The 23,729-nt window shown below is 47.2% G+C and overlaps 1 protein-coding gene across 1 annotated transcript in view; it reads right to left on the bottom strand.

Annotated features, from left to right (window-relative positions):
- Positions 1-1,010: 1,010 nt before the first annotated feature.
- The window catches only part of LOC104546308 (gamma-aminobutyric acid receptor subunit alpha-3-like), a gene marked incomplete at its 3' end in the record, with an annotated part of 46,523 nt that continues 23,804 nt past the window's right edge, over positions 1,011-23,729 (bottom strand). Inside the window, exons 3-7 of the mRNA XM_010191670.1 lie at positions 19,694-19,761; positions 15,758-15,978; positions 6,489-6,571; positions 2,837-2,980; positions 1,011-1,163 (exon numbers count right to left, since the gene is read on the bottom strand). Of these exons, the coding sequence (XP_010189972.1) occupies positions 1,011-1,163; positions 2,837-2,980; positions 6,489-6,571; positions 15,758-15,978; positions 19,694-19,761 (669 nt within the window). The remainder of the gene's footprint in view (positions 1,164-2,836; positions 2,981-6,488; positions 6,572-15,757; positions 15,979-19,693; positions 19,762-23,729) is intronic.

Genomic DNA, 23,729 nt, shown 5'->3' with positions numbered 1-23,729 from the left:
CTGTGATTCTGTGATTCTGTGAAATGTTTTCACAAGCCTCAGAGAACACAAAACCTATAATGACTCCCTTCTAGTTCATTTAGGAGGGCGGAGAACCACCTGTGACCCTCCTTGCATCCTGTTCCAGTCAACAGCACAGGAACAAGGTCCAGGGCTGCGGAGAGGATCCAGAAAGGACGACATCAGCCTTGCTGTGTTTAGGGGAGTATTTCTACCACGACTCTTGCTATGGAGAAAATGCTTTATGATCTTTGAAACCACACCACTTCCTATCTTACTCAAAAACATGAGCAGGTGGTACCATATATCCCCTCCCTGCTTGGTGGCTTTTGTCCAATATACTCTGTGTTAAGCGGTAGCTGTTGGGCACTGTTATTTCCAGGAAATACAATCCTGCAGCATCACACCTGGTCCCTGAGTGTGCGTGCGTACATCCTGAACTAAAGGTCTCGGCAGGAATCCACAGAGCAACTCTGTTATTAAATGTTTGCAAAAGCTATTAATATATGTGCAATGCTGGCCTGACACCTTGCCTCGGAGAGAGGATCTGAAACCAGCTGAAGAAAATAATAACAATATATTTACCATGCAGTTATACTGCCTCAGCCCAGGAACTTGTTACGTGGAGCTCTGACCAGGGGCACATTAGCAATTTCAAAGGCAGGGCTTTAAATGCTTCCCCATGTACCTATCCTCTCCTCAACGCAAAAGCCAATACAGATAAGTAGACACAGTCAAATTCATATAATTAGAAGATCAATATCTTGATTACTGCTAATATTTATGGCTTGGCTTATAGCAGAAACATGGACAGGAGTATTTTTGCAGTGATTTAGTGGAAGCAGGGGCACTGGGAATGCACTGAGAGCTATTCTGGGAAATGGCCAGCAGCTTCACTGATGCCGGTCAAGGCTTGGAGAAGACCAGCTCTGATTCTCAGTCTATTTTCCATCACTTGTGATGCCTTTCTCCCCCAACATGAGAGGATGCCCCCATGCTCCCAGACTCACCAAAAACTGTTCGGGCAGGAACGGACTCCCTGTTAAGCCAGAAGGAGACCTGGGACAGGATGACCGTCATAATGCAGGGCAGGTAGGTCTGGATCACAAAGTACCCAATCTTCCTCTTGAGGTGGAAGTGTGTGGTCATGACGACATACTCCCCTGTGGAGACAAACGGTGACAGATGCTGAGCCGCTGGTGCTTTCCACGATGGGGCAAGCTGAGCACCAATCCATCTCTAAAGCACTAAAGATTCGTCCTGGACAAACTCTCAAGTTCTTAGATGAAATTGCAGTGTGAGTGTCATATTGTCACTGGCTAGCATGCCCTGGTGTCTTACAGTGCTGCAGGCCACCCCAACGGCCGTGCAAAGGAGGGATGCACGCTGTTGGCACCAACTTTGCACGTCTTGCACACACACACACACACACACACACAACTGCTGTGCCATGCCAGGTGCATGCACCAGTGTAGCCTGGGTCACTTCCACGCAGCATTTGTCCTTTCAAAACACTTCTCTGGAGACTTCTTTAATTCACTACGAAACAGCTATGGGACAAAGCCTAACCAATGCCAATAAGCAACCGGGCAATGGGCTTTCCCTGTTTCACCCCGGGCACAAGATGCCTCTAAGGGTCTCTCCTGATCAAGCTCCCATCCCTTTTCTGCTCCAGCCTCAGGAGTCATGTGGTGGGTAAGGTACCTTAATCCTAGGGAGACTCTAACAGTGCTTCAGTAGAATTTCAGGACAAAGGATTTTATTTTCTCTGACAATCCTGAAGATATTCCACCTTTCCTCAATGTAACCATTCAAAAAATCAGGGCAAGTTCTTTCTTTAAAGGTCTGGGCTGCAAACCAAGGAAGCAGCTGTCTCTATTTTCCTTCAATGCCCTACTCCTCCACTCAAAGCTCTGGATATTTTTTTGGACTATTGTGCCTTTTTGTTGTGAGCATGGCTCTGCTAAGTCATTACACACAGGAGCCTTTAGCGGCTTTCTTGCCACTTCAGGTTATTCATCTGTACATTTTGCTACAACTTAAGTACAGAGATGGGCCAGATATTATGACATTTAGTTCTCTGGACTCCCCACATTTCCCCAAGGGAGGTGATACGAGTTGTTACAGACAGACAGTATTAAAATCAAGTGCACCAGAGAGGAAATATCCTCAAATGAGAGAACTACTGGTGCATACAGAAGAAAAAAAAAAAGAGAAGAGAAGAAAAGAAAAGAAAAAGAAGAAAGATGAGAGACACACATGAGATAACAGAAGCTATCAGTACCCGGATTCAGAGGGGAAGGGAGGAGCAGCAGATGCGAGAAAAAGATGATTAATATTGGTCATTAATCAGAGGAAACATTTGTTTGGGATAATATTTTATCAGCTATGATAATATTTGTGTAAGCAGATGCAGCGAAAATCACACCGAACATTATGTTGCATTCGCCTCCCCTGCCCGCAATGCTCTCCTGAGGGACTGGAAAGGGATCCAAGACAAATGAACCCACAGTACCGAGAACCAGCTGGGCAAGGTGGGGCAAACTTTCCACACAATGTTCATTTTTAGATGCTTGAAATCAGTTTGCTAGAGTGTATGGGTGACAAGGCTCTTTCAGTCAAAACCACTAAAAGCTAAGCCCTTTACTGCCTTTTGGTGACTGCTCCAGATGTCCCTAGCCATATTCTCCAACAGTACGTGGCTTGGGAATTATTGTGGTGCTCACTGCCCACAGATACTGCCCTCTACAATTATGCCAGATCACAGCATTTGAAGTCCATGGGTCCATCTCATTTGACAGCGTGCTCAGCCCATGCATTGTGGTCCCACAAGTACCTGTGCTGGATCGAACCATCTCTGTCCCAACAACATGGCCCAGCAGGTCGTATTGGTTCAGGCGAGATCCACCCTTTGCTACTTCCACTGACTTATCCTTCCCCAGTGTCCAGGTGTAGATCACCTCTGTCTTCGTGTAGGCATCTGCGGAGGAGAAAGAAGAAAGAGGTTTTTGCTTCTGCCTGACCTAAAATATACCAAAATTAGCCTGTAGCCAAATTAATCCCTGCTGTGCATTCCTCAGAGCCACACGGCTGAGCACAGCCAGGCATGGCCAGAGACCAAGGCAGTTCAGCAACTGTTAAATCAAATGAGCGAAAGGGAGCTGGGGTTTACAGAAGGGAGCTGGAGGAGGGGGCAGAGCACTGTCATTGAGGGGCACGCTGTCCCCTTGACGTGCTGACGCTGCAAGAGCTGGCTCCAAGCAGAGGCAAGATAGGAAGGCGTCCAGAGCAGCAGGCCACAGCCCCGCTATGCCAGCGACCGAGAGAGTCGTGCTGGCAGCAGCTGTCGAGAAAGGCTAAATGCAAATGGGATTGAATTTTAGGTTAAGGAGAAAAAATTAAAAATCCTTAGCCTCACTCAGAAGAAACCCTCTCCGAGCCTCTCAGCTCTGGAGGTGGTGTGCCTTCCCACCAAGATGCCTTTTCTGATGCAGGTTTCCCTCTTTATCCCAACTGCCCAACTCCCCATATGAGAACACCTTTCTCTAACACACACACACACACACACACAGTCACCATCATCTTCACAAGCCCTTGTGACCAAACCCCTCTTGTCCTCACAGCTACTTCCTTTCCCAACAGTGCCCACATGCTTTTGGTTTTGCCAGTCCTATGGTATCCAGAAATGGAGTCTCTCCAGACTCTACTAGGAGCTACTTCTGCCCACAATGCCCGAGCTTCCTGTCCATACACACTCTGCACCCGTTTTTTAGGCAAAAATGAAGTTCACTAAAACATGAAGTTTTTCATTAATTTTTACCACCAGCTTCTCCTATTAAGACTTTAAGGAATTCTCTGGCCATGGTCAGGTCAAGCAAAGGGTCAGGGCTGCGACAGAAATGTCTCAGCTCCTGCTTTGCGGAAAATTGTGTCGTAAGACAACCAGATTTCCGATCTTTTAAAACCAATCCCTGTAATCCCTGCACTGCAGGTTTTGGTAAACCTGTTAAATACTAAGAAGGTGCTGTGCAAAGCGGGAGGAGTGGTTTTGATGATCAGCCAATGTTTCTCAGCATGCCAGCATGCTGCCTAAGCACTTTTGATGCAGGCTGGCAAATCTTATCTGATGTACAACACTGCTTTTCCAACCCCTCCTTCCAGCTCTCAACATGCTTCTGGAGACCTCCATCCTCCTTCAGGCTTAGCTTTCTACTGCTCTGCCAATGCTCTTCTGCCTTGATGGGCAGCACCTTCTGCTCCAGCAGCCATGGTTCACCCACTGGCACTCTCAGTCTACATAGGAAACTTGCCCACAGTTTCATTGCAATCATTCCTGAAAACGCAGTTTGTTGTCTGGGACAGAAGTGGATCTAGTGTCACGTAGGCATGGCATTGATGCTTGGAGCATATTTAATGCCATGAAGTTGCTTTGAGTCTGCTCGGTGCCTCACTTGCAATGCAGTTGAGTCCAGTCCAAACAAGGACAGCTCCTTGACATTTAGTGGAGCTGCTAACTTCAGCAACATCTTCTGCTAGCCTGGTCTCAGACAGCTACTGTACAAATGCCCTATGACTGGCTTAGAAACAGTTGTTCTCTGCTGCATACAGCCATCTTCTAGGGAGCACGGTAATAGGTAGAGCCATCCCCTTCACTGCACTTGGACCAAGGAATGATGCAGCTGGGCAGCTGAAGCTGTCTAAAATGCCCTTACTTGTCCTGCAAGCTGTCTGCCTTCCCTCTTTGGGTGGCTGCCATGGTGGCACAGGCCATTCATGTTGTGGGGATCACTGGAAGGTGGTCATTGAGGCAAATTTGGCTATTCTTTGAACAGTATGTGTCTGGCCCTGGCATTGTCCTTCAGCTTACAAATCTGGCCCACTCTAAGCTTCTTGCAAATGAGCAGCTTCTGGCTGTCAATGGCTTTTGGGTGCAAACACCAGTTTAATCCCAACACAGGCAAGGTGAGCTCAGATGCCATGTGGATGGGTGCTTTAGAAAGAGCTGTACTAATGTTAATGAGGGGCAGCTCTCTGAGCTGCTCGTGTCAGAACTCTCATCATTCAGAGGGCAAGTAAGTAAAAACACGCAGAACCCCAAAGGGTGTTCCAGCAGAAATATGCACATTAATCTCTTTCCTCACCAAGAAACATTATAAGCAATTAGATGTGGAGTAATCTGCCTTCCTGCAAGTCTTGTAATAATCCCAGAGTTTAGGCCTGAGGTATGAGGTTTTATATCCCTCTTCACAAGGTCAATTAACATTAATAATTCATCCTTCTCTAAGGCTTGCTATTTTACTAGCCTTAGTGATGTCTTGTGGCAATGAACTCTACATTTAATTAGGTGCTGCCTAAGAAATAACTTTATTTTAGTAGTTTTGAATAATCCACTTTCATGGATGCATTTTGTCATGAGGCAGAGGAGCAGATGCACATGATAAACATGATTTCGTCTGGTGTCAATCAAACTTTTTCAACTTTCTCCTTAGTTAACTTCCAAATGGCTACAGGAAGGAAGCATCAGTTTAGAAATATGATGATTTCTCTGTTTTCTTTTGAATCCCAAAGGGAGATTACTGGTGGGGCCTTATTCTTTAGTTGGAGGTGGGTAACTCTTCCATAGACTGAGTGGTACTTAGTTCATTGGACCTGGAGGAGACTTTAGACAAAGCAGGACTAGGAAATTTATTTCCACATGATGGTGAACCAGTGGCTTGGAATTTGATTCCCACTTGCTTTAGGAACAAAAGAAATTTAACGTGCATACAGGAGAGAAGAGGGAACTTGGTCCTAGGCAGGGTATGGGATGATGACCAGCTGCAAGCCTGGGAGGCTGGGAGCAGCTTTCAACTCACCAGCAGCCTCAAATCTCCCCTAAACCAGGGCTCTTGGGTGTTGAGACTGAAATCCCCAGAGCTTCCAAACCATTTACTTGAGAGCAGCCTGCTGACAGACTGAAGAGAAGCAAGGGGTCTGTAAGCTCCATTGGAGCATGGAGCCACCAGGGCAACCAAAGATTTCAGGCTCTCCCCAGATTGGCAGGAGTGATGTATGGAAGCTGGACAGGGCAAACAGAAGCAGACACCATTGCCATCTTCCAAAATCTGACTCCACAGGATCATCTTCTGATGAAGGAACAGCAACTCTGAGTTTTCCACCAATGCTGGTCCTGCTGAGGCAGCAATGAAGGGGCAAGACTGACCGATGAAGGCAGGGAGGGCAACGGGAAGCTGTTCTTCCCACTTCCCTAATAAACTTACGGCAAAACCACAGATGTCTAACCCATCCTGTGAACCTGAATTCACCCCAGATTTGCTTGCTGCCCATTTCTGACGATGGTAGGAATTGCAGAAACAAATTTTTGGTCACGTTGTCATTAGCAAAAATTAATAACACTGTTACTAAAATGCTGGAAAACAGTAGCCACACAAAGGACTGCTCTTTACCTCTGTACCCACCTCTTGGCAGAGGCTGATCAGGGTACTTACAGCTCCCAAATTTCAGCGGGCAAGCATGCACATCCATTGGGAAGTCCTCCAGGTGCATGGGGCACTCTGCATGAATCGTTAGCCTACAAGAGAAAACACAGGGCATGATCAGAACCACGCAGCTGCAGGGGCTCCCATCTGGCCCTTCTGTCACCATGTCCTTGCTCTGCATCCATCAAAGGTGACAAAGGCCTCAAAGCCATCACTAACCTCTGGGTCTCTGGGCAGAAGGCCATCAGCTGTGGAGAGAACAGCAGGCACACAGCCCTGGCCACCTTTTTTCCCATTGTATAAACCCAACCCAATCGACCGAGTTCATCTTTATCCACTCAGTGCAATCAGGAAATCTGTCAAAGCCCAGGACTTCTGTTTGCTTATGCACTGTGCAAAAAGAGCTCATTAATGCCAGGGGACAGTGGACATCTCGTGGGTCCTACTGGAAAGTAGAGGGAAAGGGCTTCCAGGGAACACAGTCTGATATTCCTGGTGGACTAGAAAGAGCCGAGGGCTGGCAGTTTGTCCAGTCAGAAAGCCACAGTGCTACTGGGCTTGCTGGACAAAGCCTGTCAGAGCCATGAAGCTGCAGGTGTTGCACAAGGATACAACAGAGCATAAAAAACTACCATATCATAAAAGCAGTGTGCTGCAGAAGATGAGGCCAGGCATAAAAGGATCCCTTATAAAAGGCTCTTAAAAAAGGTAGCTGTAAGCTTGTGTTCCTTCCTGAAGTAGAACCGGGGGGAGCCAGGACAGACAGCTTCCCAGAAGATGTCTAATACAATCTTCTCTGGAGGAACCACTTGTAGAAAAAAAGGACCCACTTCTGATGGCTCAGCAAAATAACAAATAAACTGTGACAGGAGCAACAGGTGGATGCAAAGGGCAAGTGCACAGACCTAAGGTTGAAGGTGGCTTGTGGAAAGCTCTGGTTGAGAAGGACAGTGGAAAGCTTCTATTGAGATATTTTCTTTCAGCTGGTTAAACATTCAGAAATTACATAGGAAATACTGATGCTTAGTCAAATGCAAAGCAAACCTTGAAAAAAAAGGGTTCAGATTTTGTTTGCTAAAAGCAAAGAAGAAAAAAAGAGAAAGGTAAGAAAAGAAACATAAAGATTATCTCTTGCACCAAGATAAACTTTAAATGATTCCACCAAAAAAAAAAAAAGCAGGTTTTTTTAAACTTGGCATAAAAAAATCTGGTGGACAAAACCAAGCACTCCAGAAGTTGCTCTAAAAACCCCTGGGGACAAAACAAAGCAGAACCACCGTGGCTTGGAGGTGACAGGGGATCTATGCAGCTGAAGTGCTGGTGGCTGCAGGCAGCAGATGGGGCTGCGACAGGCGGACACTGGCACAGGCAAGGGATGGAGCAGCAGCAAATTCCTGCACAGCTGCTCTGTGTCGGCTGTGAGAGCTGGAAACTCTCTGCTGGCTCAGAATTTTGCTCTGCCAGGTGAAGAAATAAACTTTGTGATTTCAGATCCATGTCCAGCCTCATCTGCTTCTTTTAGAAGAGCTAGGAAAGCTGGCACCCCCACCAGAGACAGGTAGAGGTATGAAATCAAGAAGTGGAGGAGCAGAGCCTCCTCGATGGGGCAAGGCTGGGCGGCCACAACTCTCCCATGTGTCCTGCAGTCCCTGCAGCACCCACAGCAGGGTTTAAATCCCAGTAAACCCAGTCTTTGGGAATGTCTGGGAGGGGAGGCACATGACCCCTTTGCAGCAGTCACTGGGGTTACAGTGCTGCAGAGCAGACTGCACCTCAGGGAAGTCTATGCCTTATTCTTGCACGAGCTGGCAAAGGGGAACTGGCATGGGGACTACTTGCACTGAAGCCCCAAGGGGCTAGCTGTTGAGCCACCATTCACTGTTGGGTCCCAAGGGCTCACAGCCCAACTGCGGCTGATGCAGTGCTCAGCCAGGTTAACCACAGTGGGTTTATTTGGTCTATGCAGGCTGACTCCACTGCTGGCAGAGGAGGCCAGTGATACTTATAGAGAAGTACAAAACCTGTGTGAATTCACAGCAGAGCACACCTTGCTGTCGTTTCCCAGCAGCCATAAGGTGACTTACGGCTTCCATGATTCAGAGGCTGGTCCTTAAGACCAGGGACCTTTTCCACTCCACATCTGCCAATCCTTTCTGAATCCATGTATCTGAACAGTGACTGCTATGTCCTGCAGCAGTCATTCTACTGACAAAGAGGTGATGATGACTGTCCTGTTTGCATTATATCTGGCCCTGGCTTGGCTTCCTCAGTCAATCCAAGAATTGGTCACTATGTGGCCAATGTAACTTCCTTGGAAACAAATCAGTCTTTCTGACTTGCTGATCTCTTCCTCACCTCTGGACTGAATGTACCTATTTTACACAAGAGGGAAGAAGACATGATCTTTAGGACTTCAACCAAGACTCACTGAAGTCAATGGAAAGAATGACAGTGTGCCTACAAGTGCATCATTGGAACGATTTTTTTCTGGACACTTGATGGTCACCATGAACAAATTGCTCATTTGCTCTGCTGTCTTTCTTTCATAATCTGGATGAAGATTAGGATTTCAAGAAGCAGGTATGAAAACCTGGCAGCAAGGTGTGGATTTGACAGCCTTGCTCCTTGTGCTCTGTTTCTTTTGTGATGCTTTCTTCTGTCAGCTTGAAATTCACTGGGGGAGCTTCATGGTTGGCAAGCTTGTCAAGCATGTCCACATGGATCTTACCATTCAATTCTTTCTGTACCCTTTCCAACTGCAATGGACTTCTTGCTTCTAATATTTGTCACTGTCACTTGTGTAAAGGAAATGTTGATGCACTTCCCTGCCTCCCTCAGCAGGCCACATAAGACTTTTCCTTTTTACCTTCCTATTCCTTTTTTGGTTGCACTAATTACTTTATTATTTCAAAAGGTTCTTAGCTAGGTGTTTCCAAAGTTGGCTTTTCCAAAGGATCTCCCTTCTGATCAGTGTTTTCTTTCTTAACTCTCCAAAAAAAAACCCAGAAAGGCCTTTTTCATCCACTGTACTGTTTGCAAGTCTTGGCTGTGATTAATAGCCACTACGAATAAGGCTGAATGATTCAAAGGACCACAGACTGTGGGTCTGGTGGTTGAATGCCATTTAGAGCAGCCAGAAAGAGCCTCAGAGAGGGCCAGGATGACACCAGCTGGGCACAAGCTGTCTTTGGCCATACCCTTCTGCCCTCTCCAGACCATGGCCAATAAGAGCAAGTGTTGCCAAGGAAAGGAGACAAATTTATAAGGATGCTGGATGTCTCTGTATGTGTGTGGGAATGCAGCAGTCACATTTTAAATCTAAAGCGTGTTTTATTAGCTGAGCCAGTAAACAGCAACACAATAAATCCATCAACAATCCACTGAAAAAAGCAACCTAATCTGTCACTGCTCCACCTACAACTGAAGGAGCTTTTAAATCTCCTGAAATGAAATAAAAAGGAAAATACCGTATCATTCCAGAGAGAGGAGTCTGGTTCAGCAACTTCAGCCAGCCAGAAGCCAGCACGTTCACAGATAACACATGAAGGAAGTCAGTCCCCTTCCCTGCCGAAAGGGGACACAACACAGGCCTTCCCCATCCAGGTGTCCTCCCTTGCCCGAAACATCTTCGCTTTGCCCCCACGCATGCCAGGGCTTGCTGGCTTCCTGAGATACTCTCCCCAAGACCAGAGTGCATGCACTGCTGCTTGCTCCTGCTCACCCCTCTGCCTCTCACATCCCTCAGCCGTTTTTTGCCCCCTCTCCTGCACACGCTCACCCTTCAGAGCGTTAATCGGCCGAGGTATTTAGGTGGAATCAATCACCGCTCAGGAAAGCCCTTCTGCTCCCTGGCCTGCTCACCTTCCCCACCATCTCCTGTTCCTGGCGAAGGATTCCTCAGGACCATACGCTTTGCCTAATGAAACGTTTAAATGTCAGACTAAGAGGAATGTATCTCGCTTGCCAGCTGATTACCACTGCCTCTGCAGCATCTGGCAAAGGAGCCTGTTGCAGAAATCCTCATCTTTGCCCCTTACCCTGTACAAGGGAGCTTATGGCCAGCGAGCAGCTTCATTGCTCAGATGCCCTGTTCAGGTCCAGACATCTGAGCTCTGAAATGTCATTATAAAGCCCAAACAGCATGTGAAAAATAGCCAAGCTGACAGCAATCGCATCATCCAGCTGCTGTATCCTTTGGCTCATCTGTCCAAGGCGCCAGCAACAACTTCTGCAGAACTGTCTGAAAATCAAGCCCCAAACTCCTCGTGTTTTCACTTTGCCGGCACAATGGCACCAGAAGTGGAACATCCAGGAGAGAAACCATATTTTTCTCTTTAAAGTCATGGGAAGTCCTTTGAACTGCTCAACACAATGGCAAGAAGCGTGAATCAGGCTAAACATACCTCTCCTAGGGCTGACGGTACAACAAACCACTTCAGCTTCGTTCTCATGGTTACCAGGAGCTTAGCAAAGCCTTTGATGTGTCATTAGAGCTCCTGTCGTTACCTGCATCGTGCTGCAGGATGAGCGAGAGTCTCAGTCCAATTTCTGGGACGCAAATGTAATAATCCCTTGGTGTATGTATGGTACAAAAACATGACAGCACCCTGCACGGCAGAACTGACTTTGTTTATGCCAGGGATATTGCTTGAATTTTGTCCTGATTTCTCCTCTAGGAGATTCATTAATAACAACAGTCAGGCCAAATAGTGTTTACAGTTTAGGCTGTGTGAGAATCTAGGTTAGGTTTAATTGCTGGGGTTTGAGCTTGAAAGCCAAATTGTTTCTAGGATGCTTGTGCTGGATCTGCAAGCACTGAATTCACTTTGCATCCTCCCCCAGCCCCTGGAGATTCCAGCCCATGATGGCAGAAATGCAGTGAGATAAGGTGATCTCTGAAGATTTCTCCCTCCTGGGACAGCTTTCTTACAAAAGCCTTCATACACAAAACCAAGCCTGGAAAAAATAATTCATTTCTGCCTTTGGATCCACTCTGGGATCCGTAAGGCAGGGAAAAGCAGGCTGTGCAGATCTCATCTTGTCTATTTGTCCACTTGTGTGCTTAGCAGTCTACCTTTGGTCTGCTCAGGTCCATTTACGCTGTTGTCTAGGATCAGCCGTGATGTGGGACGCAGCCAAATAGCTGCCAGTTTGTACCACCCAGAGGAGCTGGTGCTGGGATGTCCCAGCTGCTGCTCTTGCAGAAAGAATAATGATGGTTGTACCTCCATCATGTGGAAGCGTTCTGCAAGCTCCAGCCTACAGCTTTTGCAAGTTGCCTGAGGGTTAAAGAAAAAAAACAGGCAGTAAAGACAACCCGAAGCCTTTGTGGGGAGAGACACTGCAAAGCTCTGTGACTTCAAAAAGCAGCCAAGGAAACTCAAACTCCTAAGTGTGCCACAGCAGGTACAGGACTTGTTATCTGGGGTTCAACAGCCCAGGTAGGAGTGCACATGTCCTGGGTGCATCTGCACTCAGCTTTCCCTCCTGTTCTGCCTCACCCAGGGGCTCACCAATCCTCCTTCCCAATCAGGGATGGACTTCACATCTTTAGCAATACAGTTTGTTGTGGTCTTTGGGCATGCAGCTGAAAGCAGCCTGGCATTTAAAGGAAACATCCTTTAAGTGCATGACTTAAGCACATATTGTCTGGGAACCACCGCTGACAATAACTACAAAGCCTCAACATGCCACTCCAACAGTTCCTGTGAAAAGCAGGAGAGCTCTTTAAAGCCTGGATTCACAAAGCTGAATCCCATCGGCACAGCATTAAGCTGTCACTATTTTCATATGCTTCAAGGCCAGGAAGAACCAGAACGTTATCTATGTGCCCCTCACAAGTCAAGCCAGAGAGTACATCCAGAGATTGCTGCAGCAGCCGAGTTTTTGCCTGTACCTTATGTAAATCCATGCATAATTCCCAGTTTGCTATACTCAGGTCTGACACCAGAGCTTTGAGACCCGTGCTTGGCTTTTGTGAACTACTTGGACCTTGTAGGAGCTCCACAAACCAGACCGCAGAGGCAGGGCTACATAATAAAACTGTGTTCCCTGTGCCCTCTAAGGCAGCCAGAGTAGCAGGGAAGAGGGAGAGGGAGCAGCGATCCTGTCCCTTCCTCAGCAGCCAGAAGGCAGAGAATAGAAAAACGCAATTTTGCGCTGTGGTTGCAAAGGCCATTTTGTCACCTGGGTGCCAAAGCCTGATGAGACATTTGCACCGTGACATTGCACCGATCCACGAGGAGGCTATGCTGTGACTAAAGGAAATCTCTGGACGCTCGGCTACAGCTGGTGTGCGACTCCTTGAAGCTCAGGTCAGTGATAAAGAGGCTCTCTCCAGGAGCTATAAATATTGTCACACAGGTGTAATTTTGCTGGATGCATGTGTCAAAGTTGCTGTTCCACCAGAGCAACTTCATCTATAAATGTACGCCTTGACTAAGAGAAGTTGGCTTTCACAGCAGGATAAATAGCGAGAGACGTGCCTCTAATTGCACATCAGCAGAACTGATGTCTCAGGACATTGGCTGGTACAAGGAGAAGGAGGAGGATGTGTCTGAGGAGTCACACTGCATGGCAATGTACCAGTCCAGACTGAGCCTGCAAGGGATCACCTGGGCAGTCCAAATGTGCTCCCTAGACAGAGCGGGCCTCTTTGGGATTTGTACTCTGCTGGATGTCAGCACTGTGGGGCTGAGATTGGTTTCATGGTCCTGCTCTGTCCTTTGGGTAGTACATGTGTGCATGCCTCTGGGCATGGAGAAGAACAGCAAATGTGTAACTTGAACATTAAATGTGAGTCTCCTTCCAGCCCTGTCCTGGGAGGAGGTTTCAAAGCACTTAAAAAGGAAGGGTGATACCATCATCATCATTTTACAAGAGAATTGAAGTGTGAATGCCTATGAGTGGCAGAGCCAGGCAGGACTTGGTCCCTGAGCCTCAGCCCAATGCATAGTCCTGAACCACGCAGTCTCTGCCCTTGCATCTTCCTTTCTAAGCCCTCACTCAAAAGACCCTGCGTGGCCCTGAGCAGGCATTTCCTTCAGCAGCAGGAAAAAGGGCAATCATCAGATGCACCAGGACAGGCATCCCATCCTGGATATGTTGATCTGCAAAACCGGAGGAGCCCTGCTTTGCCCCAGCACCCTGCCCTGTGCAGTGGGCAAGGCTTTCCAGATGGCCATCTGGCCTGCTTTAACCACATCTCCAGCACCAGGCTGGTCCAATACTGCCCAGAGCCCCACCAGGACAGCTTCACACACATCTGCACAGCAGCAATCTGTGCTGGGGAAGGAAAATATCTCCATGTACTACAGCTCTTGGTGCTGTGCAATATAAAAGGTGACAAAAGGCCTCATATCCAGCCTTCAGTCTTTGGATATCTCTGAGTAGGCTCTTCAGCTCTTACAGAGCCTTAGAGGTACACTTACTTAAGAGGGGCAGGAGTAGACACAAGGGGAGGTCCAGCCTCTTCTTCATCCTCCCTTTCTTTGGGAGTCAGTTAAACTGAAGGATGTGTTGGACTTTTAAAAATATCCCACGACTCTGTTTTCTTCAAGAAGCTCATTCCCAAGAGCCTCGTGATGCTGCCGTCCTGGCACCTGCCCAGCCCCAAACGGAAAAGTAAATCCAATATTTTCTCAGTCACACAAAACTTACGGAAGCTAATGGCTGTTTGCTGAATAAAGAAGAAGTGAAACGACATAAAAGCCCTGAAATTAAGTCCTTTTTCATTTTTTTTTGCTCTCTTATGCCAGTAGCTCCTATAATACTTTACAGCTAGACAATGATACAAATGGGGGGAGTGTTAGTCATCCACATGCAGGTCAGAGAGCCGGGAGCAGAACTGAGCCCTGAAGTCAAGTTGGGCTTCTCCTTTAATTTACCCCATCTGCCTCAGTAACATGAGATCACTGATGTGTGGAGACCTAAACCCCCAGGGCACTGGCAGAATTAGCTCGTATTTGAGAACCACTGCACAAAAGTGGAGCATTGTTTATCAACGTAGGCTGTAAAACTTGCTGACACTATGTAGATTCACAGTCAGCTTAACTATGAAGAGATGAAATTCTGTCTGGACCTCAAAAAACAGAGGTGAAAGTGCAGCATCTTGGCACACAGAATCCACAATGAAGCCTGTTATTAGTTAGGACTGGCTTGAAGATGGAGGCAGAGAAAATAGTTTTTGAAAACAAAGATTTACACCTTGCCAAAACCAACTCAGTACCTTTCTTATGCATCTATAAGTAGCTTGTTGTTTAATTTATAAATGCATTTACCTCAAAAGGCAACTTAGTACACCAAGCCCAGGTGGCAAACATTATTTACTTGGGTGAAGAGTTTAGGAATGCCTGAATACTTCTGGAATGAATGTACAACTAACCCAAAGGTGTTTTTCTTCATGCTCTCCATTCATTGCAGCTTAATGATAAAGCATGTATCAGGGCTGTTATTGAGAAAGCCAGAGAAGATGACTGCCCAAGCATGGTACCCCAACAGCAACTCGTGTTTTAGGAGGAAGGCCCCAGTTGCTGGAGCTCACAGCAGGGTTGCACAGGCTGTATCACTGCCTGGGGTCTCATACTGCAGGGCTGCCTCACATCTGGGGCTCCCATTGACAGCTCAGCTGGCGACAACAAGGGCTGGGTTAAACTGAGAACTTCCAATGGCTTCTCCAAACCTGGCACCTCCAAAGCACAGTTTCTAACAAGCTGGTGGTTTTTTTTCCTAATGATATGTATTGATTACAAAGAGTTGGATTTTTTTATTCCACGAACTAGGGGAAAAGAACCCCTGTTGTTCTCACAAGGAAGCTTGGACTCATCAGATGTTTCGAATGGCTCCAGTGTGATATGTTGAACAAATTTAGATCTGTTCTCAAGCTGCTGGAGAGCAACAAATTCTCCCATCCTAATGTTCCCCTGCCCACACTGGAAACCTGACTTCAGACCCCATCAGAGGTCAGGAACAAAAATAAGTTGGGTGGTGCACCAGCTCCACAAAATATAGATCCTAACAATTCCACCTCATCATGTAAAAAAAAACCCAAAACAACATGAACAATGAGAAAAAGTTACCTGTAGAAATGTGCTTAAGTTGAGGATCAGTGATGCTGCATAGGTAGGAAACAGGGATGGGAGGGTAAGCAGCAGGGTAGGACTCAAGCATGCTAACAGAGTCAGTAGAAGTCTGCACAAACCCTGCTGTGAGGTACACTGAGGTCCCATCCGTGCCTGCCAGTGTACAGGGACCAGGAAGACCCAGGTCCACAAACGTACCTCATGGTGTACAGGAGGGTGCCATTGTCCACCAGGCGCAGCAGCTTGTTGGGTGTTGTCATGTTATGGGCAACAGATTTCTTCCCGTTGTGGAAGAAGGTATCAGGAGTCCAGATCTTACTGGCCAGCAGGTTGTTCAGGGGAAGTATTTTCATGGGACCGTCAAACTTCAGCCTTTCATCTCTCCAGGATTGCCGGAAAAAGACATCGATAGTGTATTCCTTTGTGGAGAAAGGAGAGAAAAATAAGTCTTGTTTTACTCAGCTCTCCGTGGCAAACTTCAAGAAATGGTAAATATCTTCGGTCATTGAGTGAATTTTTGCATTTTGGCATACCTTGGCTGACATGAAGAGTGATGCAACAAGAAGCAGGGATTAATGGCAGTGGAGGATAGAGGACATGTACCACATTTTGTTTGATGACTTACCTATGACACCAAAATGTGTGTTTCAGTGCTACTGGTCACTGCATGGAAGCCACAATAGACCCTACAGTGGCCAGTCCTGGGACAGCCCTGCTGCACCACCACCTCTGTCCGGATGTTGCAGGGGAGGGAACCACTGCATGCAGCTACACAGGAATTTTAACAGGCAAAACTAAAGTTCCTGGAGATGCAATTTGGCCAGGATACTAGTAATTATACCCCTGCTCATAAAATAATAAAGGAAATAAAAGTTTCATGACATTGTCTTAATGCTTTTTTCGTTCCCCAGGCCACCTCTAGAAAAGCACTGAATCAAGGACCTCACAAACTTGTTCTACAAGATCCCTTGACTTTCATTTATTTTTCTTCTTTTTTTTTTACTTTTTCCTATCCCCACCCCCCCTTTTTTTTTTCTTTTTTCCTTCTTTCAGTTATAAACCCATTTCCTAGGCCAAATTCCAGTTGGGACAACTAGAAGTCATCTCTTTGCAACCCTGCAGCCAGGATCAGCTCCTCACTCAGTGCGTGCAGCCTCACTTTACCAAGCAGCAAAGGCACTACGGCCCCACAGCCACCCCAAGGCAAAATTAAATCAATTTTCCTGGTGCCTGGTGTAAGGGACTGCTGTGACCTGAGCCACCCCATGTCCTCTGACGGTCCATGTCACCTCTAAAACACACACATCCTCTTGCTAATGAAGGATCTCATTAGCTCATGAGGCATTCAGAGAGAGATGGGGACTTCTGAAAAAAATCTGTCTGTCCCAGCTGTTCCCCTGCCGTTGCAGATTCATAGTCTTTATTTACGGACTCCTGGAGGCTGCAGGACCAACTAAACTTATCGTTGTGAGTGATTTCTTTCCTGCAGCTCTCAGCAGCATTTAAAAGCTGCTGTGCATCAGTTTTCCTATAGGTCATAGAAATTCCTAGAGGTTTTGCAGCAGATGGCAGCTGAATGAAAGCATCTCGGTAAAAAAATTCATCCCAGCTCCCTGGCCACAGAGCCACTCCTGCTCAGATGGGAAGTTTCTGGAGCCCGGCTGGCGGAAGGAAAGAGAAGATTCTACGTTCCCACAGGCTCTGCCCTATACAAAATATTCTGCCTCTTTATGGACGTGATCTGCACTTTGTGGTTTGAAGCTCAGCAAAGGGATAAAAACAAAGAACTGTGCTTGTGTGCAGTCCCAGAAGGTAAGTTTGGGAAAAGTCCTTATTAGGGGAAGAGCTATCTTATTCAGAACTCCCTGTTCCCATATATTAAAATAAAAATATAAAAAAAGCAGCAGCAAAAATTCCCAAAGAAAAGAGAAATCCTATTCAGATTCTTCCCCTCTTTTTTGGACTTCTTTCCATGAGAGCGTTACTACTCACTCCTTCCAAGGAGCACACTTAGTTCTATGTTACGCTCTTCTCTGCCTTATAGAAGCAATCAAAAACATCAAGACCGCGTCTGTCTCCAGAGTCCACCCACCAAAGCATAAAACTCCCTTAAAGTTGCTGTGGGTTTTTTTTTTTCCTGGGGACTAAGGCAAAGCTGCAAGAGCTCAGTACCGAAGATTCAGGCGCATGTCAGGTCCTATCAGGCTCTACTTTCCAAGACAAACTGAAAGAGAGAAGTCTCTTGGAGCACCTCAGCAAAAAAGGTCTCCACGTCCTCCTCCACAGTTTGCATCCAGCTGCTTTCCTCCACTCTCCACATCAGCTTTACCTGCCTCTCCTCCATCATCATAATTACAGTCTCTGTCTGCATCAAGACACACAGGAGTGGCTTTCCATCGCAATGAGTAATGGCTGTGGGAGGGATGGGAGCGTGATCACCAGGTGGATGCGAGGGGGGAAGGAAGGACTTCCCCGCTCCTGAGATGAAAGAAGCCACCACAGAAGAGTGGGCTCTCCCCACACCTCCTGAGGAGATGGGGTTTCTCTCTCTCTCTTGTGTTCCTGAGTGCATTAGCGCCAGAACGGCATGCTAAAACACATTCGCTATGCATTTGTAAAATACATGGAACTAAAGCACGCAAAGGGGAAATAATTTATTATTCCTTAACTGTCTTCCTAATTTTAAATTCATTTTGTCAAATCACATTGCAGAGAATACCTTCCGCTTTTCAATACCTCATATTTCTTCTTCACAGTTCATTATACATGCTCCCTTAATCAAATATGCTCCACCTTGGAAGTAATTATCAGACACTCCCCAAGGGCTAAGATTTCTGAATATATAATGGGTCTTCACTGCAGTAGGAAAGCGAGATAGAGAGAGAACTCAGATGAGATTAATACTCCTGGCTACACTGACATCAAGTTAACTTCCAACCTGGGAAGAAGTCATCTTCCCAAAGCAACGTGGGGTTGCATGATGAGGCTAGAACCTCAGTGAAATGCAGAGATTTTATTCACCCCCAACTCCTCTGCTTGTAGCACAGACCCTTTTTCAGGGAGGCAGAAGAGATGTTCATGGCCATGTGAGCACAGAAAATGAAACTCTCCCAGCTCCAGAGGGGCCAATGGAACCGCAGGACATTGCTCCAGCCTGACCTAGCTGGGGAGGGCAATGCCTGCTCCTTCTCCAAAATTGGGCTCCTTTCAAGGACAGGACTGCCCACCCCTGCCCTGGGCTATGCCAGCACCAGGTCACCTCTGGGACTGGATGCGCAGGAGGGTCTCAGTTCTGAATGTGTGCCTGTCCTCATGTGGCACCCTTGAAACAATGAGCAGTCATCAAGAGCCAACTCTCCTCTGTGTGCTTGGGCGCGTGTGGGATATGAGCTGCAAGAAATGCTGTTGAGAAAGCTCACTATTAATTATGCTCCACGGTCCTCTTTTAATTAGAAGACAAACTGTTGTGGGAATACAAGCCTAAATTCAGACCTCAGGCCTTTTCATCAATAATTTCCCCTGAACATGTCAAAATACTGCAATCAGTTCACTCTTTTTTTCTTTTTTCTCTTTTTCCTCCTTTCTGGTTCAAGCACTAAGGACAGTTTGATGGTGAATCATTCTCTTCTGTCACTGCCACCTAAACAGGCCAGATACTGGCATCCTCCTCTCTTTCCAGGGAGCACCATGCCTCCTCCATGCAGACTCAGGTTAAGGAAAGCTGATTGCAGTGAAAGTGTTTGTCAAGGCATGTAATGGGTGTGCAATGCTACGCACAAGTCTTGGTCCTGCGAGCAGACGTCTCATTAGGTTGTACTTGCAGGAAGGAAAATGACCTTAAGTCCTGTGGTGTGCTTGAGCGGTGCAAAGGCATCGATCCTCCAAGCATTTGTCATTAGCAATTGACTTCTGAGAAACAATCCCCATCTGCACCCACATTGACCAACCCCTGGCCCGTGAGAAGATGATGGGGCATGCTCATGCATGGGCAGGCAGCTGGGATGCTTCCTTGTGTTCTTGTCATTTGGGAAAATGCTTTTGCCCAGATTGCCCAGGGGTGAGGGTGGGACACGTCTGCTGCCGTTGTAGGAGAAGCCATTCCTCCCCATGAGGTGACCGGCCAGTGGCACCTACCATATCCGTGTCTGAGACAGGGCCAAAACTCGTCACATAAATGTCTGTCTTGACTTCAGTTACACTGTCTGGAACAAAAAAAAAAAGAAAAAAGAAAAAAGAAAAAAAGCAATTAGAGAACTGAATTTGTTTGTATAGGGAAGGGTTTGGGTTTTGCTACATGGTGGATCTTCCTGCCATGCACCTCCCTGGTGAGCCCTCAGCAAGCTGGCATTGTGCTCTGTGCTGTGGCCGACTCATAATTGGGCAAATTCATCTCTGGTGCAGCTCTGCTGCTTTCCACACTTACACCGAGGATGGATATGTCCTGCACAGCCAGACAATGTGTATTTTAAAAATGTATGCAGCTACGTGATACGTAACGTGGTGCAGATCCACATGTTTTCAATACAGAGGTAAGCCCTGATGCTTTGAAACTCCTTTTAGTCTGAAATCCCTTTGTGTCTCCCAGCCTGATAAACAGCCTAGCAATGTTCCACCAGTTTTAGGAAACCCTAGGTTTCTTACAGCTCTGGGCTTATCTGTATGTAAAAAGAATCAATATTCTGATTGCCTTTTACTGCTGTCGTGTTTGCTGTTCTCCTAAGTGCCTCGCTCCTGGTGAGCGGCTGCTCTTGCAAAGCTGTTGCTCACCTGCACCACACAAACGCTCCCCGCATCCCAGGCTGCGTCCCCCTCAGGGATGCTGAATGGCAGCATCACTGCCCCAGCAAAACCACACAGCCCCAGTTCCTGCCCCCAGCGCTAAAACCCAGGGGCAATCCTCATCACATGCCTTCAGATAAAGACGAACTGAAGTGCTTTGCAGAACACAGCCACAAGTAGCTATTATTCATGCCGAACAGCACATGCAGCTCTCATTCTTGACTTCATTACAATTTCAGCATGTTTCCTAATTTAAATCTCTGCTGCTGTCCCATTTCGCAGGGAAATCAAGGCACAGTGATTTGCCACATTCATAGTCCTACGCTCTGCCCACTGGGTTGTGCTGAAAAAATGATGGATGAGGTGCCCTGAGTTTAGCACTATGTTACCATAAATCCTCACTGCTTTAGGGATAGATCATGCCATCGTGCTCCTTTCACATGGCATTAGCTGGCTCAGAGCTGCTTTCCCAAGGAAAGAACCAATTTAGAGCCCCAAAGAGTCATGTTTTATGCGTAGTACCCCATTTTGGCCACCGCAGCAGCTTTGCAATTACCCTGGATGGCCCATTGCTCAATTCAGTTATGGAAATACTTCTGTCCCCTGACAGTTATTTTGCAGTACTATGAAGCTTAGTTTTGTGCTTCAAAGTTTCATATCCAAAAATAAGATAATGCATTCTGGCAGGGTTTTCTCCTTAATGGCTAAAATATACGTATACATGTCTTTAGTTATTATGGCTGGAAAGCTTCTGACGCAGCCTGTGGCTGATATTACTGTGCTATATAAGTAACCCTTGATCTAGTCTTGATGTGATAAAAAAAAGGTTAAAGAGAAATATGTATGCGTTACTCTTTCCGAAACACTCAGAAGTCAACAAGACAGCATCCTGAACAAAATTAGTTACTTCTGTAAGATGTAAACACTTGGGATATTCTCTTTGTCTCCCTCCAAACAAGTCCCCAAATGAGATACACAGCAGAGAAGAACATTTAGTCAAGCGAGGCTTTTTCTGCTAACACATGCAGCGAGAGAAAGCTAACCATGTTTTAGAGAAAACACAAATTCTCTCTCCCCTCCCCTCCTCCCTTCTTGGCATTCAGTTTGCCCAAGATAATTAATTTAAAGCCGTGGTTATCAGATCAAGATCTGTGGCCACCCATGGCCAGTGAAGCCAGTCCTTGTGAGGCGCAGAAGGAATTGTCCCCTGAACCCCATGGGGCAGAGGGACAGGGGTCCATGAAAGGACCCATGCTTTACAATGTGATCCTCAGGGGCCAAGCCTGAGGAAAGGGATTCAGGAAGTGATGAGGTAAAAAGGGAGAACTAGTTTTGGACACCTTTTGATACAAACCTGCTATATTTATGTCCCTATCATGCTGTAACCTGGCTGTGGCAGAGCTCCAGAGACCCCTTCCGATCCCTTCAATCTACTGGCAAATCCAATCCATCAATATTAATAATTAATATCAATAATTAATTACAGCCCAAGTCTGAAGAGGAACTCCCATTTCCAGACTGCAGACTTACCATCCAAACTTGGGGAGCTCAGTGGGACCTCTCTGTGCCTGCAAGGCAGTGCCCGGTGCAGGAACGAGCTGGGGGGGCTGGTTCAGTTGCTGGCTTATTGATACCCCCAGTACTTGGAAAAATGGGCTCCCTGCACCTTCCAAGGCAAAAGCCAGTCTGAACTTTCCCTGTTAATATGTGCTCCTAAGGGCAGGATTTGGCTGGGATCCGAAAGGATTTCTGAAATTAAATCATTGCTACGCAGGCAGGGATTTCAGCAGAGCAGGGAAATCCAGAGATAAGTAAAATACCAGCAGAACAGAGCCAGCTCCAGCCTCAGAGATTCGCTTCCTTCATGATCCTACAGCCCAAAAACACCAGCACTGCTTGCAGCCCTGCCTGAGCCCTTTGGCTCCATGACGGTGAGACCTCCTTCTCCAGAGAAATCAGGAGCCACTCTGCCTCCCCCCTCCTCACCCTCACACCTGCCCACCCTGAGCCTGAACGAGAAAAAACTGCATCTACTTTCGCAGCAAGAGAAACCTCAGAAAGGAGCATCTCCTGCCTCTGCTCAGAGACATGGCAGGAAAAACCTTATCTCCTCAATTCACAGACACGCTCACACTGCAGCTTGGCTGTCTTGCCCAGTCTCACCAAAGGTTTAATAATTAAGGACTGTACTGTAGAGGGTTAAGCACTTTCCCCAGACCTGTTGCAGAATGCAAAATGGCATTTTTCCTTTCTGAGCATCATCTTTTCCTGTGACTCAAAGGTTTTTCACATGCACAAATGAGCTGAGCCTCCAAGCCTGCTGGGGTGGCAGGTGGATGCTGCCAGTCCTGTTTTAGAGTTGAAGAAATAAAAAAGGAGAGACCTGGTTCAGGTAGGAAGCCAGAGTGGAGAAAGAGCTTATTCCCAAGCTTTAGCACAATTTCTAAGGACATCTGGAGAAAGCGTGTGAGCAGGAACAAGGTGCTGCAGGTCCATCAGAGCTGTCCCTTCTCCCAGACTGCCCAAAGCCCCATCCCTGCCTGCCAGGCAATGCTGCCTTGCTCCTGTCTGCACAAATCCCCCACAGCTGGGCAGATCTGCAATGCAAATGTAAAACAAAAGCTCTAACATCCCTTCCCACAGTGTTACCATGGCACTCCCTACACCTGCCTGCTCCTTCTCCAAGAACTTGCTACACCAGATCTGGCTGTTCGTGCAGGTGATAAAACATCCCCATTAGCTCTGTGCGGAGGGATGGATCCTGCACCCCCAGCCCCATGCCAACAGGGTGGGTCACTTCCCTTGTACACGTAAAAGGTGGGAAGCAGCAGTGGCTGCTGCTGAGACGCTTCAGGATTTCTATTTCACCCACCTTCCTGCCCCCTCTCCTAGTCCCTGTGTCCCATCTTCCCAGCCCTGGCTCCAGGCAGACATCCCCTCCTTCCCACAATCTCCCTTTTAAGCGCTCGTGACTCCCTGGGCCTGTGGGGAGATAGCTATTATTTACAAAATGACAGAGTGCTATTTTTACTTGCTTCTTGGAAGCACTAGGAGCAGCAGCGGAGCTGGAATACAAATTACGCTGCCTCTCTGCCTCTCCCCTCGCTAGCTCTCTCCATCGTAGGGCTGCCTCCACAAGTGATTGCAGGAGGCGGGGGGCATGGGTGGGAGCTGAGGAGGCTCTTATTAAACACCTCGCTACACTCATCAAGTGCTGTTTATTTAAGAATCTCAGCTGTAATACAATCGACTCGCCCGGTCGTGTTTCGGCTCTTGAGGTTTGCGGATGTGCTGAACACAGTCGTGTTTCCCAGGTGGGGGTTGCCAGAGGCTATGCCGCAAGCCAGCAGAAATTATGTGCCTGCATCCGGAGGCTCCGAAACCACGCGCG

This window comes from Mesitornis unicolor, unplaced genomic scaffold (assembly GCF_000695765.1).
Source record: "Mesitornis unicolor isolate BGI_N332 unplaced genomic scaffold, ASM69576v1 scaffold49989, whole genome shotgun sequence".
In the NCBI taxonomy this organism is placed as follows: Eukaryota; Metazoa; Chordata; class Aves; order Mesitornithiformes; family Mesitornithidae; genus Mesitornis; species Mesitornis unicolor.
Note: the sequence above shows the minus strand (reverse complement) of the source record. Positions and strands in the feature narration are given on the sequence as shown.